The sequence below is a fragment of the Branchiostoma belcheri genome, unplaced genomic scaffold (genome assembly GCF_001625305.1).
Source record: "Branchiostoma belcheri isolate BF01 breed outbred unplaced genomic scaffold, Haploidv18h27 scaffold100, whole genome shotgun sequence".
NCBI classification, from domain to species: Eukaryota; Metazoa; Chordata; class Leptocardii; order Amphioxiformes; family Branchiostomatidae; genus Branchiostoma; species Branchiostoma belcheri.
In genome coordinates this window covers 802,223-816,217 of record NW_017802381.1, presented here as the reverse complement: position 1 = coordinate 816,217, position 13,995 = coordinate 802,223, and the positions used below count along the sequence as shown (strand labels likewise).

General features: G+C 39.8%; 1 protein-coding gene across 1 annotated transcript in view; it reads left to right on the top strand.

Moving 5' to 3' along the window:
* LOC109473469 (neuronal acetylcholine receptor subunit alpha-4-like) overlaps positions 1-13,995 on the top strand; it is a 45,624-nt gene that overhangs the window by 827 nt on the left and 30,802 nt on the right. The window contains exon 2 of the mRNA XM_019773334.1: positions 10,068-10,132. Coding sequence (XP_019628893.1) covers positions 10,093-10,132 — 40 coding nt within the window. The 5' untranslated portion in view covers positions 10,068-10,092. The remainder of the gene's footprint in view (positions 1-10,067; positions 10,133-13,995) is intronic.

The following is a 13,995-nucleotide window of genomic DNA, read 5'->3' as shown; positions in this document are numbered from 1 at the left end:
ACAATAGTAAAAATAAAAGGCTTATAAGTATGATATTTGAGTTTTGGATACCATTGAAAAATGTATTCAACATCTGGAAAATGTTCATTTAGATGCCTTGCACCCTCAATAGGGACTGTTGCGTGTCTGTGATTATGCATATTTGTGGTCAGCATAACTTGAGAAGGCCTGGGTGGATTGTCGTGATATTTGGTATGTGGGTAGGTCTTGAGGAGGACCGGCTGGCCGCTGTCCTTGGTACTGAAGCAGATCGACAGGTTTGAACATTTTGTGTTCTAGCCTGGACATGATATGGTTTTGTCTTTGGGTGGAAGATACCTCTTTATGTCAAAACTAGAGTTCCACGATCTCATACCTTCGCCAAATGATGTTAGCTTTTATGATTAAGAAATTATATATTAATCCCCCTAATTATGCAAATAGGATCCTCAATTGCATGAATTATATATGTTGATCATATTCTCCACCAAAAAACAGTCTTATTTTAACAAAGAATGCCATGATGAAATTTTCTCATGAATTATGCAAATGAGGTCCTTATTTGAATAAGTTATGTTTAATTATGTTCACCTTAACTTAACTTTCAAACACCCCAAGTATGAAATTCCAGGCAGTTACCACTATGTAATTATAATATTTTCTCATTAATTAGGCAAATTAAGTCTTCATTTGCATAATCGATATCTGCCTGTGTTTCTCTCATTCTTAATAACATATGTCACAAGCTTGAACTTCCTATTATGGAATGCAGCTAATAAATAGAATTTCCTCATTAATTATGCAAATTACATCCATATTTGCATAATTGTAATATCATTATGTCAAGCATCACTCAAGCTACCTACATATCAAAAATCACGATGATCCATCAATCGGTTCTTGAGTTATCCTCCTTTAAACATTTGTCCATTCAACCCCCCTGCAGTTCTAGAGCAAGCAACTAGGGGGCTCAAACTCATGTCACTTTATCCCCAGCAAAAGAGCTATCTACCATCCAAATTTCGTCACCCTAGCATGTCTGGATCATGAGATATCAAAACCGGAAGTTCTGCTGCAGTACCATGACAAGCCGCCAGGTGGCCCAAAATCTAATCATTTTGAGGTCTCATCAAGACCTACCCACCTACCAAGTATCAAGACAATCCATCAAGACCTTCTCAAGTTATCGTGTTGACAGACAGACAGACACACACACACACACACACATACACGAACGCCCCTGAAAACATAACCTTCTTGGCGAAGGTAAAAATGGTGTAGGTTTACAAATGTAGTTCCCCTAGCAGCTTATTCTGGAACTGCAGGGTCGTTAATGTTGATGGTAAATCTTTCAAACAGGGTAAGTTACAGCGAACGACGGGTTTTGATGATTTTCGGATGCAGATAGCTTAGACAGAACTGTACAAAATTAAATACAAAACATACAAATGATAAATTATGATATTCGATGAAATGATGAAATTCTATAATCCGAGTGTTTCACATATTATCATTTTATTATTGCCATTATCACAAAACCTTCTATGTAGGGAATAATGACGTTGACCGTGTTTGTTTCTTGTCAAGTAACTTCCCTCTGGGTGGTTACTTGTACAGGTTAGGAGGTTTGAGAGCTTTGTTATATATCCAGGTTCTGTCCTCACACCGTTCTCCTGGTGAATGTGCGCCGTCTGGTGGGATGATGGCTGTTTGCTGGATGTAATAATGTCCTGTATGTCTAACCTTCATCAGCGTAAAAAGTACAATTGTTTTCAGGATCCGATATACTACTACCACAAACCTTAATATGTCGGTACTGTGATCTAGGAAGAATTGAAGATGAGAAACATTTTGTAATAGAATGTAAACTATACAACAAAGAGAGCAGATCTTTATAATCTGATACAATCTATGTTCCCCTTCTTCGTGTATCTAAGCTGTGCAAATAAATTTATATTTCTAATGAGCTTAGACAAACCTTCATATTGAAAGATACCTGTTCTTACCTTTCTGCCATTACTAAGAAACGAGAAGAAACAGAATTTCCTTAATTTACTTAATTGTAGTTACTTGACGATGTATATATGTAACGTTATCTGTATTCCACCCTGTTGTTGTGACCTGTACTTAACCCAGTGGGTATGTGTGTACAATAAAGGTCTTCATTTATTTAAAAGTTTAATTTTTTTCGTCAATAAATGCTGGAATCGTAGAACGCTGAGATTGTATCACAATGATACTAGTACGCAAGCGATTTGGCTCATGTTTGTCTTCAGATTTATTTTCAAGGTATTTTGTCCTTAATTTCACTTCGAATGAACAAGCTTAAACTCTATAACAATTTCACTTGGTAAGCTATAGTATCAGGGTGGTAAAAGATGGTTCCTCAGACAAGCAGTTTACCAAACCACTTCCCACTTCCTTCAATATAAGCACCTCTGCACAACTGGTGTTCCTGATGGCTAGCAGGGTTTGCGGGGTATGGCATCTAGACTGCTATGCCTGAGTTGTATTTCAGCTCGATTGTATAAGTGTAATTGCACTGGTGGTGAGGTGATGGGGGTTCCGATAATGATGTATCGGTTAGTGGAAACATCAAGAGATATTATGGATCACAGCAGGAACTCATGTGTACTCAAGTTTTTACCTTCGTCTAGAAGGTTAAGTGTTAAGTACAACATATATAGTGGTTATAACTTGGGGTGTGGTACATTTATCTTATGATATTTGGTAGGTAGGTTGGAGTTGGGACAACAAAGACTAAGGTGAATTTTGGTTATTCTAGTGGCTTCAGCGGTGTGCATGGGTGTGATACGAGTATCTCTGTGAAAGGTTTTGAACCTAAGCCATCTACAACAGTCCAATGCATGACACATGGCAAAACAAATCACTGTAGTGGGGTCGTGTGGCGTACATGTAGTTGCAGCGTGCTGGACTCGGAACCAAGAGGTTCCGAGTTCGAGTCCTGACATATCACTGATCTTGTGCCCTTGGGAAAGGCACTTTACACGACTTTTCTCACTTAAGTCAAGTGAAAATGAGTATTGTCCTGTCCTGTATTCTTCCTCTGCGTTGGTGGCGGCATAAAATAAGTTGATATAGCTTGAGTGTGCTGTCACCATGTCTAGTCATGAAATGTTGGAATATTAAAAAAAATCACTGTACTATAGAAAAACAACGCAAATAACAAACGACGAAGGTATGAGGTTTTGTACTTCTAGTTTTTTAGGATTCGACTATGTCCAACCATACCTTATCCAGAAGGGATTGATGTAAAGGGACGTGAAAACGTCATCTGATTTGGCTGCTCAGAAGCAAGAAGATTGCGTTGGATGGTACAGATGTAGGGAGATGGAGCCTCTCCATTATTGCACTCAATATCTGACTTGAGACTCCGACTCTTTAACAGAAAGCGACGGTACAAATGGAATGGAATGACCTTTCACCGGGAAGGTCCGCTTCCATTTTGCATGATCAAAGTCGTGACCTTGTCTGCCGTTAACTGTATCCACCAGGCAACCAGCTCATACCGGATATCGACCTCAGAACGACCGTTTTCTTTAAACGGTTCATGACGTGATGACGATTGATAAATCATCTTTGAAACACTCATAACGTTACGTACCACCAGGAGCCTCGCATCTATGTATTCATCCACAATTGAAGTACGCTGTATCCATAAATACAGGAATGTTTGTGGTGTTCAAGAAAGTCAATATATATATTTTACAGGCAAATGTAGGATGTTTCCACACCCCGTCCCTGACTCATGCAAACAGTAACTATAACTATAATTACTGAAAATACTGAGAATACCTTTATTGTACATTCATGCCACAACGGGTCAAGACTTAACAGACACATAACAAACGTATGTAGAAAATTGGAAGGAAAAGATACACTACTTGACTTAGACATACATATATAAGGAACATACAAGGGTACCATACTAGGCTAATACAAAGTGTTCTAGCTACTGAGGTAATACAGAGTGGTCAACTTCTCGCTTTTTTGTACAATGGAAAATGTGGGAACAGACCATGTTTGTGGTACAGGGTTTGTCTAGACGCATCAAAAAATATTAATTTATCATTTGCACTTAGGTGTTCAAAGTATGGGAACTTCTCTTTGATATGATTAAAAGAACAGATCTTTCATTACAATATAAAGTACAGTCTAAAATAAAGTGTTGTTCATCTTCTATTCTAATCATGTTACAGTATTGGCATTATGGCCGTGCAAATGTCTCTCTCGTCTCATCTCATTCTATCCCTTAATCTAATTATTCGCCCGTTGGGGCACCGCAGACGATCTGACAACCAGGTTTCTCCACCTTTCTTGGTTTTCTGCCCTACTTAACGTTTCATTTAGTGCCACGCCTGTTCATTCCCTGTTGTTTTCCCCACATCTTTTCAGTTGCCCACCCCTCTTTCTTCTTCACTGGACAGTTCCTTTTCGATGACTGAGACGTGTGTCCAATAACCACTGTCCATACCACTTCAGCTTTTTTTTTTACTGTGGTTAGCAGGTCTTATTGATCTAAGATTTGTTACCTACATTGGAGGTATTATTTTGGTGTATCTATCGAAAGCTCTCTCTCTCTCTCTGGTCTGGATGGATTGTGGTATGTGGGTAGGTCTCGGGAAGATGAAAGTTAAGGCCTCCCATCGGCTTTCCTGGGCACTGCAGCATTATTTCCTTTTCTTTTTATATTTTACGTCCTTGACATGTTATTGTTTTAATTTTTGTGTAGCTGATAGCGTTTTATGTCAGAAATAAATGCTGTAGGTTTGGCCCACCTGTTAGCTTAATTGGTAAAATCTTTCAAGAGATCTAGAATAATGCAAGAAGGAAACGACATTCAAGATAGAAACGAAAATATGCTCACAGGTAGATTTAAATTATGCAAATGAAGACTTAATTTGCATAATTAATGAGGACATTACATGATTCTAGTGTTTTACATGGTAGGACTGAATCTAATGACAGGTGGAACATTAACAGACAATGATTGTACATGTAAGAGCCCAATTTGTATAATTAACAGGGGAAATATCATGGTAAATGATGAGAATTCTATACTTGCATGTATAAGTTAGTTAAAACAGAACCTCATTATGCACAAACATATGCAAATGTGGAGGTCATTTGCATAATCACTGACGAAATATTGGAATAGAATTCTGCTAAAGCATAAGACTATCACACATACAATATACGTGATGTAATAGAGACCACTTATTAAATAGATTATGCTAAAAACAGCCCGGTGGGGGGGGGGCTCGTGAAAGCTAAAAAATGTTGACCCCGGTCATTTGAAAAAATGGACTGACCCAAAACTATCCCCTTGCAAAAATGACTACTCCAATGATTTTGTGTGCGCTCAACTTCAGATCACTCTAATGAGCGACGGCTTTGTCAAAAATTATGGTAAGATTGGTCCATGTATGTATGTATGTATTGGTTTCCATTGTGTTTGCTTTCTGTTATAAGTAAATTCATCTACAAACTATCATCTACTAAACATGAGGTCGGTCTGGCGGGACCTGTACTGTGTGCATCAGCTCCTGGTGCGTACGGTTGACTTTTTTATTTATTTCAACATGCAAAAAGTACAATACAGAAACAAAATACAATAGTGGTGACGCACTCAAGCAACACGCTTATATTCACGTCACCACTAGACATAAAATAAAAATTACATCACAAAACATGGGTATCGTCCAGGTAACAAGAGAACAGAGTTTAGCTATTAAGACATTATAAATGAATACAGAATTATAAATCAGTTGTTAAATCGCTTAGTTTCAGAGAGATATAGCTGTGTAATAATGGGTATTTGAGAGTTGACTTTAGATGAAAGTAAAAGTGATTCATTAAGTAGCAGATAAACAATAGCACTATCGGATAGGTTGTTAATATCTAAGTATCGGATGTTTAATTGTAAAAGTCTGTCGAAGAGGCGTACACGATGTTGAGTGTAAATGGGGCAGTGAAGTAAAAAATAAGGAATACTGTCGTTTCGGAACCCGCAGCTGCAAGAAGGACTTGTAACTAGTTTACGGATAAACAGACTATGATGGAAGTACGTGTGTACTTATAGATGCGTGTTGATACCAGACAGAAAGTGTCTTTAATATGGCACAAAATACAGCATCCTCTCGTGTAATGGTTACATTCTAAAAAAATGACCAATACAAATAAGTGGTGAATATGGAGAATAATCACTGGTGAACATTGGGAAAGAATGATTAGTAAATTGAACCTTCGCATCGGTCAACGTCATCTTGCTATAACGTTATGCCAATAGAATACTAGTATTTAGCATTTGACTACCAACGAATTCAAAAGCAGAGGACCATGCGTCAACAATTGGTGATGACAAACCAAAGCACACCAAAGACATCACCAAAGAACAAGTTAAGCCAACTGCTACAAAACTGCCAGTCAATTCCTGTCTTTAAAAAACTTCTTAAAATATTTTTCTTACAAAACCCCAGTACCACTACAATCTGATTTGCTTGTTTTCCTTTTTTTTCAATCTTTCGTTTTAATCGTTAATTTTTATGTTAATTATCTAATCAGTTTATTTCTGTAACAGCAACCTGAATTACATGTATAAGACTTTTGTTTAATTTCTTTTCGTAGATGTAAAAAATAGTTTACACACTTCAGTTATTATTTCTGTGTCTTGATTTTGTTTAATTAATCAATTATTTCATTGTTTGTTTGGGGTAGGCCCTTTAAAACAACCACCTAGGCCTCTGGCCTACCCCGCATATTCTCTGATTGTTATTATTTGATTATGTAATCTTTTTTATATACGTGCAAATAATAAATAAACAAAATAAACAATAAACACCCCAATCTAGTATAACATTATGTTCATATCACTGGCCCCATCTTTCTCATGTATATGAGTACGAAACTAGAATTTTTTCAGTAATACCCCCATTCCACTTACAGCAAGTAGTATTCGTTTGTTGTGGATGATGTTAATACATGTATAGAATAGCCATGTAGTTAGAGAGGTAGGCAGACAGATATAGACAGATAGATATGTATTGAATGATCGAAACAGAATTGGGGGGGGGGGTTCCGACATGGTCCATTGTTTTGCCTCAATATGGGCTCAGGTGTTCTACGCACCCGATAAATTAACCACGTGACTGTTCCGTGTTCCGTTCCTGTAACCTTGTCTGTGGGATTTACACCCTTCTATTGGGCTGGTAATGAAGAACGATGGTCCTGCTGACAGCAGTGCCGGGACAATTACTTGGTTATTCACATCAAGTCTGCAAATTTAAAGCTGCATTGTGTAACATTAGGACGATGCATTTGTTTGTCATTACACCACAGTGTATCGTCATTTGTTAAATTTATTCGCTTGTTTCATAAAAGTCATTAGTTTGCCGTATGATTTTGAAGCACTTTTACCAATATGTTATTTTTATAATTAAGTTATTTTGTATCTTTTTTTTTGTTTGTTACTTAAGTATTTTTGTAAATGTATGTCCGCAGGGAACATTGAAAAACACCCTGGGTAGATAAATAAAAATGAAATAGAAAGAAATACAGAAAGTTTATTTTCTAGTTATTTCTTTACGAAGTAAGTTGAATCTACCCTACTCTATCGCAGCTGAGTGCCATTCAGGAAGTGGAGGTGCAAAAATATGACGCCTTACAAATGTGTTGATCACATACAGTTGTCAGCCATGTTTGTTTACATTTTGGTAGTTTGTGGTGGCACCACAAACTGAGTGGTCCTCGTATGAACTATTTTAGCGCCAACCATAAATGTCATAAATGTCAGATAGTTGCACAAATATGTTGAAAAGTGGAAGTAAATTACATTCACACGAATACTTTTTTGCATATAATATTTCTTTTTTCAGGGCAAAAAAATAATGTTTTAATCCAGAACAGAAAAGTTCCATCTGAGAGCCTACCCCTGCACTGTGCCATCTCACTGTGAAAACCGAGGTAATCTCACCACTGTATATCTGGGTTTTGCAATCAGTTGAAAACGTGAACGCCATATTTATCGATTTATAGATGAAGCGCTTGGTCCGCTGGCACCCAATCAATTCTGCTCCAGATTGGATTTCTCCGTGAATGAGGACTCGGCGCGCCAATTTGCGTTACTGCCTAAACACGCGGCTCAGACGCTGACAAGATTCTTTCATCTAAAACAAATTCATTTCATCTCCGTGCCTAACGCTTAATTAACCCGTGTGGACCCCAACAATGCTGTTTTTTGTAATATAGTTTCTGCTGATGTGTTAAACAGTTGGCACTGACAAGAGTGTCACACTCTACGCGTTAGAGATAGTTGCGTTTCACGCATCTATATATAGATTTTGTATTTAATTTTATTTCATTATCTGTGTTTATTTACCCCACATTTACAAATGAGATGTAAGGTTCTTTTTTGTGCCAAATAACTTGAAATTTGAGTAGGATAATACAATTTGACAGTTTATTTCATTACACGAATGTCTTTCAAGTTACGTTAATGTTATTTTTGTTGTTGTTACTACTTACACCACAAAATGTACATTTTGTCTTGATGTGACTGAAATTTGATACAGCACACTGCCTCCTGGAATATGCACATGGGTCTTTCCTCCATTTTGGCTGTCTCTCAAAAAGACTGATTTCGATTTTTGCAATTAGAAAACCAAAATATACTTTGTGGTGTAAATAGCAAACTCCAAATCCAATTAATTAAATAGGTTCTGAAAAAAAAGTACTCTCTATCCCTACTCTTCAACCGTACCATACTCCACGTCATTTCATCTCATATAAACATTGTTTTTGATGCAAATGAGCGATTTTGATGAATTACCGAGGTACGTTTTATAAATTATACCATCACATCTTTGACTCGTACACATCAAATAAAAACAGCCAGAAAACTGATTTTCTTTTTCTGTATCAAGTGTCGAATTCACACGTTATTGAAACAAATTCAGAAAGTTGTTCATATTTTTTTAAATTACGTTAACTACCGGGGCAAAGGTACAAGACATACTGTTCACGTTCAAATGATTAATTAATCTGGAAACATAAGGGGTAAGACTGAAAATGTATCTTTGTTGGATTGTTTTGTTTTATAAGTGCTGTGTTTTTGGTGCAAAATAATTCGTGAGGGAACCGGGTGTCCAATATTATTTTATGCTTTGTTTTCGCAAATGTTGGAAACAGAAACAGACGCGCCAGGCGTGACAAACGTCAGCATCTGTAAAGAGCATCTCGTCTCCTTTTGCGTTCACGACGTCTGTTTTCTTCATAAATTCATCTAATTAATCACGTAGCTGACGTGGATAATTATTGTAATGACACTTCCGTGTGGGACAGACTGTAGCGGGCCGAAATTCTGCCCCCGACAAAACATGTTCCTCCCGCTGCCGTGGCCGGCCGGGGCGGAGCGGACAAGGCTTCATCTCAGATGAAACTGCCTCATCAAAATTGCAGGGTCGCGGGTCAGTGCCTGCCGCGGAGAGATGCGGCGGGACAGACGTGCGAGGCGGGTTCAAGATTGGAAGAGCCGCGGCACTTAAGAAATTACTCTGAGGAGGAATTACAACCAGCCTTCGCAAGATGTCAACAGACTAAGATAATACACTTAGGAAGACAATAAGGAATTAAAAGACCTACTTCTGCTCAAGCCAAAACGCGAGCGTCACGGGATTGATTGAATTGTACATCCCTGTAATTGTGGAATGGGAGCGCCTGTCACGTCTGATCGGCTTCGCTACAAAACCGTTTGGAAAAATGGCGCGATGACGACTAACCCCTCACTATAGCATCTCAAGAATCTACAGGCTGATCACCATCTTCACTCTGCAGTGTATCGATTCTAGGGTTTCCTTTTTTCACAGTGGGATCTTGTAGCTCGGAAACGGCCGTTTGCAGAATTAATTACACAATTAATAGGCTAGAGCCCTGGTATCAATCATGGACAGGGCAAGCGGAATTCATTACTGTCAGAGAGATATTGATGATGGTCACAGGTCGGCCAACTGATACGGGATGAACGTGTAGAACCGCGGCTCATGCAGCTTCTCTTCTCTTCTCTCCCCCAGCCCAGACCGGGAGGATGCGGGCACCATGCGCAGTCTGACGGTGCTGCTGCTGGTATACGTGACAGGTGGGTGCCGGGACTATTTAACTATTGGTAGTGCCATTCTGTAAGGCTAGGTCGCAAAGGAGAGGGTTGAATTCATTCAGTGAGTGTTCGACGATTAGGAATTATTCAGCTTACCAAGCATCCGTTTGGAAATCCGCTTCTGTCACCGAATAGGAGCTTAGAAACAAGAACAACTCAGGAAAATGAGCGCTTTGCTTATTTATCAGTATCGGACACGAAAATTTCATGGTTGATTTCGATAACATCTATAGCAAACATTTCCAGCAAGAGTAAACCTCACTGTGTGCAGGTAAATAGACGTTGTTATTTTTCCTTTCATAACACGGTCACTGTTCTTCTGTATTATACATCGATAAAGAATACAGTAAGATTCTTCATGAAGTTCTTGGCTCATTTTATCGAACGTGCTGACTGTAATGCGACCTAATACCCAGATCATGCTCAACGTAGCGGATCAAACATTCTGGTAGTGATGACAGAATTCTAATGTACAGAGCGACTCGACTCAAATCTTACTCTCCAAGAAAAGGTATAGGCTTCGGCTTATTTTGTGTTTTTAGGCATCTAATTGCGTGCATCTCTGTCTTTACCAAGACTCTCTTTTTTGTACCGGTATCTATTTTTTGCAAGCCAACTTTGGGTGACAAATGGTATAACATGGAGATTACTTAATTCTATCATTGACATTGAGAGATAGAGAGAGATAGATAGATAGAGAGAGATAGATAGAGATAGATAGATAGAGAGAGAGAGAGAGAGAGAGAGAGAGTATTTTTTCATGTCTCTTCTTGTACGGAAGATATATTGTCTGCGTCATCAACAACAAACGATAAAGTTTAGCTTTGACAGAAATCGACAGGTGTGGGGGTATTTTATGCTAGCGGGCACCTCGCCTGGACGCTGGTGTAACAAATACGGTGCTTTAGATACCGTCTGGAGCAGCATACTGATAAGAAAGAATGAAATGGTATTCAGGGTCCGTTGTTGTTTCCATGCTGAGATCGCCACGCTAAACGATCTAAGATAAGCACGTACATACGCCATTCATGCATTCTTATTCTGTCGACATTTTGCTGATTTAGTTCTGTTGCGGTGCATTAATTCTCCCACGTGTGTTGAGAGCGGGTGGAGTCAGACGGGTGGATGCAGGGTGCATGTTTATCGCCTGACATGTGTTTGCTTCATGGTGCTTCGCTATTTCTACGTAGCCTCCGTAGCAGGCTTATAGAACTGGGGGTTTGGTGGTCTTCGGCTGTTTTCTGATTAGCCGTTCTAAAAACGGGGGTAATTCAACCAGGCCGGCTATGTTGTCTATATGCAATCAGAAAATAGCACATAAAAGCTCCCAAAGACCATGAAGACCCCCAAACGCCCAGTTTTTGGCATGCTATGGAGGCTAATTTCTACGTCTCACGGGCTGATCTTCGTTGAGTATCTGAAATTCTATAATCTTTTGTTTTCAATCCATAGAATTCCCCGCAAGAGAGGTCACAATGATTGAATCAAATTATCATAGAAACATTGGAGAGTCAATGCTTGTTTGTATCTTCGCTTCCAAAAGTGTATCTCGCCTGAAAGGTTTGGTCCATTATACTCGGGTGATAGGTCAGAACGTGCCGTGCAATACGGTCTGGGGCCCATCGGCATAATCAGACATCTAATAACGGACGTGGAGTATTTATGTTCCATGCGGCTTCGGACCTTCACGCCTGCCCGGTGTAATAGATGGCTCACGTGCTCAGTGACCCGAGACATGATCTGTAGGGTCCATTTGGGCAGAATAGCTGCATGTTGGCCCCAGCCGCAGGCTTTCCGACAGATGCGTGAGACTACATTGTCAAGACAGGGCCATCGGCTTTAACCTTAATCTTAACTCGCATTCCGGGGGCCGCTGAATATTCCATCCCGTCTTTGTGGACTTTAATACCGGGCATATATCACGTCTCGCAGGAAATGGGCCATCGTAGTTCTGCGTGATTAAAAAGCCTGCCTCAATTTCTGCGTGGACCGTTCAGTCGCCAAGCGGCAAATTACTTATGTAGATTACTGTGGCCTTTCCAATTCTGCCTTTTACCGCCCCTCCGATCCTCGTTCTTGCATTCGGCGTTCTGTTAGCGGTGGACCTGAGGTAATAAGTAAGAACTGCATTCACGGGGACGGTAGGAAAAAAAAATCGCAAAAAGCAGAATAATGTGTACATCTTAAAGAGGCATTATGTAACATTTTGCACCAAATATTTATTTCTTTGTAATTGAAATAAACTATTATGCTTGCGATGTACTTCCACTTTGCAACACATTTGTGCAATTATCTCACATTTCTTGCATTTATGGCTGGCACTAAAACAGCCCACACGATCGAGGTTCTCTCAGTTTGTGGTGCCACCACGAATACAAGAATTTAAACAAACCTGGCTGACAGCTGTGTTTCCAGATTCTTATACACTGGAATGGCCTCACGTTTTTGCACTTCAACTTCCCGAATGGCACTTATTTACAACTGAGTATGGTTGAAGGGTTTTGCTTTGTAAAGAAATTACCCGAAAATGTACCTTGTCTATGGTCCTAATGTTACATAATGCAACTTTAAAATAAGGCTTTGTACCAAACCCATCTCGTACACGCAGTCTCCACCAGACTCAGTTTTCATGCTGAATAAATTGTACAAATCGGTACCACACCGCGCCAGAGTACACACACCTTCGCACGACCCGTGGCACCACACCGCGCCAGAGTACACACACCTTCACACGACCCGTGGTACCACACCTCGCCAGAGTACACACACCTTCACACGACTCGTGGTACCACACCTCGCCAGAGTACACACACCTTCACACCACCCGTGGTACCACACCGCGCCAGAGTACACACACCTTCACACGACCCGTGGTACCACACCTCGCCAGAGTACACACACCTTCACACGATCCGTGGTACCACACCGCGACAGAGTACACACACCTTCGCACGACCCGTGGTACCACACTGCGCCAGAGTACACACACCTTCACACGATCCGTGGTACCACACCTCGCCAGAGTACACACACCTTCACACGACCCGTGGTACCCTGACTGACTCGTTCACAATCGGACGGACGTGAGCAATTACAGCAGAGAGCTTTTCTCACAATATTGGGAGGTCGATATACGTCAGCTCTGAGCCAGCAGCCGTGGGAAGGACTCTGTGGTAGAGTCAGGATGCAGTTAGCATCAACAAGAACCCCCCTCCCCCGGCAACACGTAATACAAAATACAGTCCCACGATCTCATACAATCACCAAATGATGTTAACCTTTACTAAACACTAATTAGAAATCAGATGGCTTACAAATACTACATCTGAATTACAAATCATAACATGTATACATTGTGAAGTAGCTTAAAATCCCAAATGAGTATGTTTACAAATACAATATGTCTTCAGCAGATACTGTAACAACAGTACAGTCACAAATGGGAAAACATTAGAATATATACAAATACCCAAGTTACCAATACATATGCAACATTATCTTTACCACAAATTAAACAGAACAAAAAAAACATCCGATCGAAGAATCACAGAAAGTCGGAACTTTATATACAAAAAACCAAACATCAAAGTGCTTCATAACAGCAACGAATTCACAAACACAAACACAAAAAGAGCACACAACAATCATTACTTTTGCAGACTCTATGGCAATCACTCGTGATCTTTATTTGCAATCAGATACAGATTCATGTACAGATACATAGTCATGCACAGATACAGATTCATGTACAGATATACAGACTTTCCGAGTATGATGACCGTGTCAGTCCCTACACCTGAGTGAGGGTCACAGTTGACACGGTAGCCTTCGCGTGGATTTGTTTA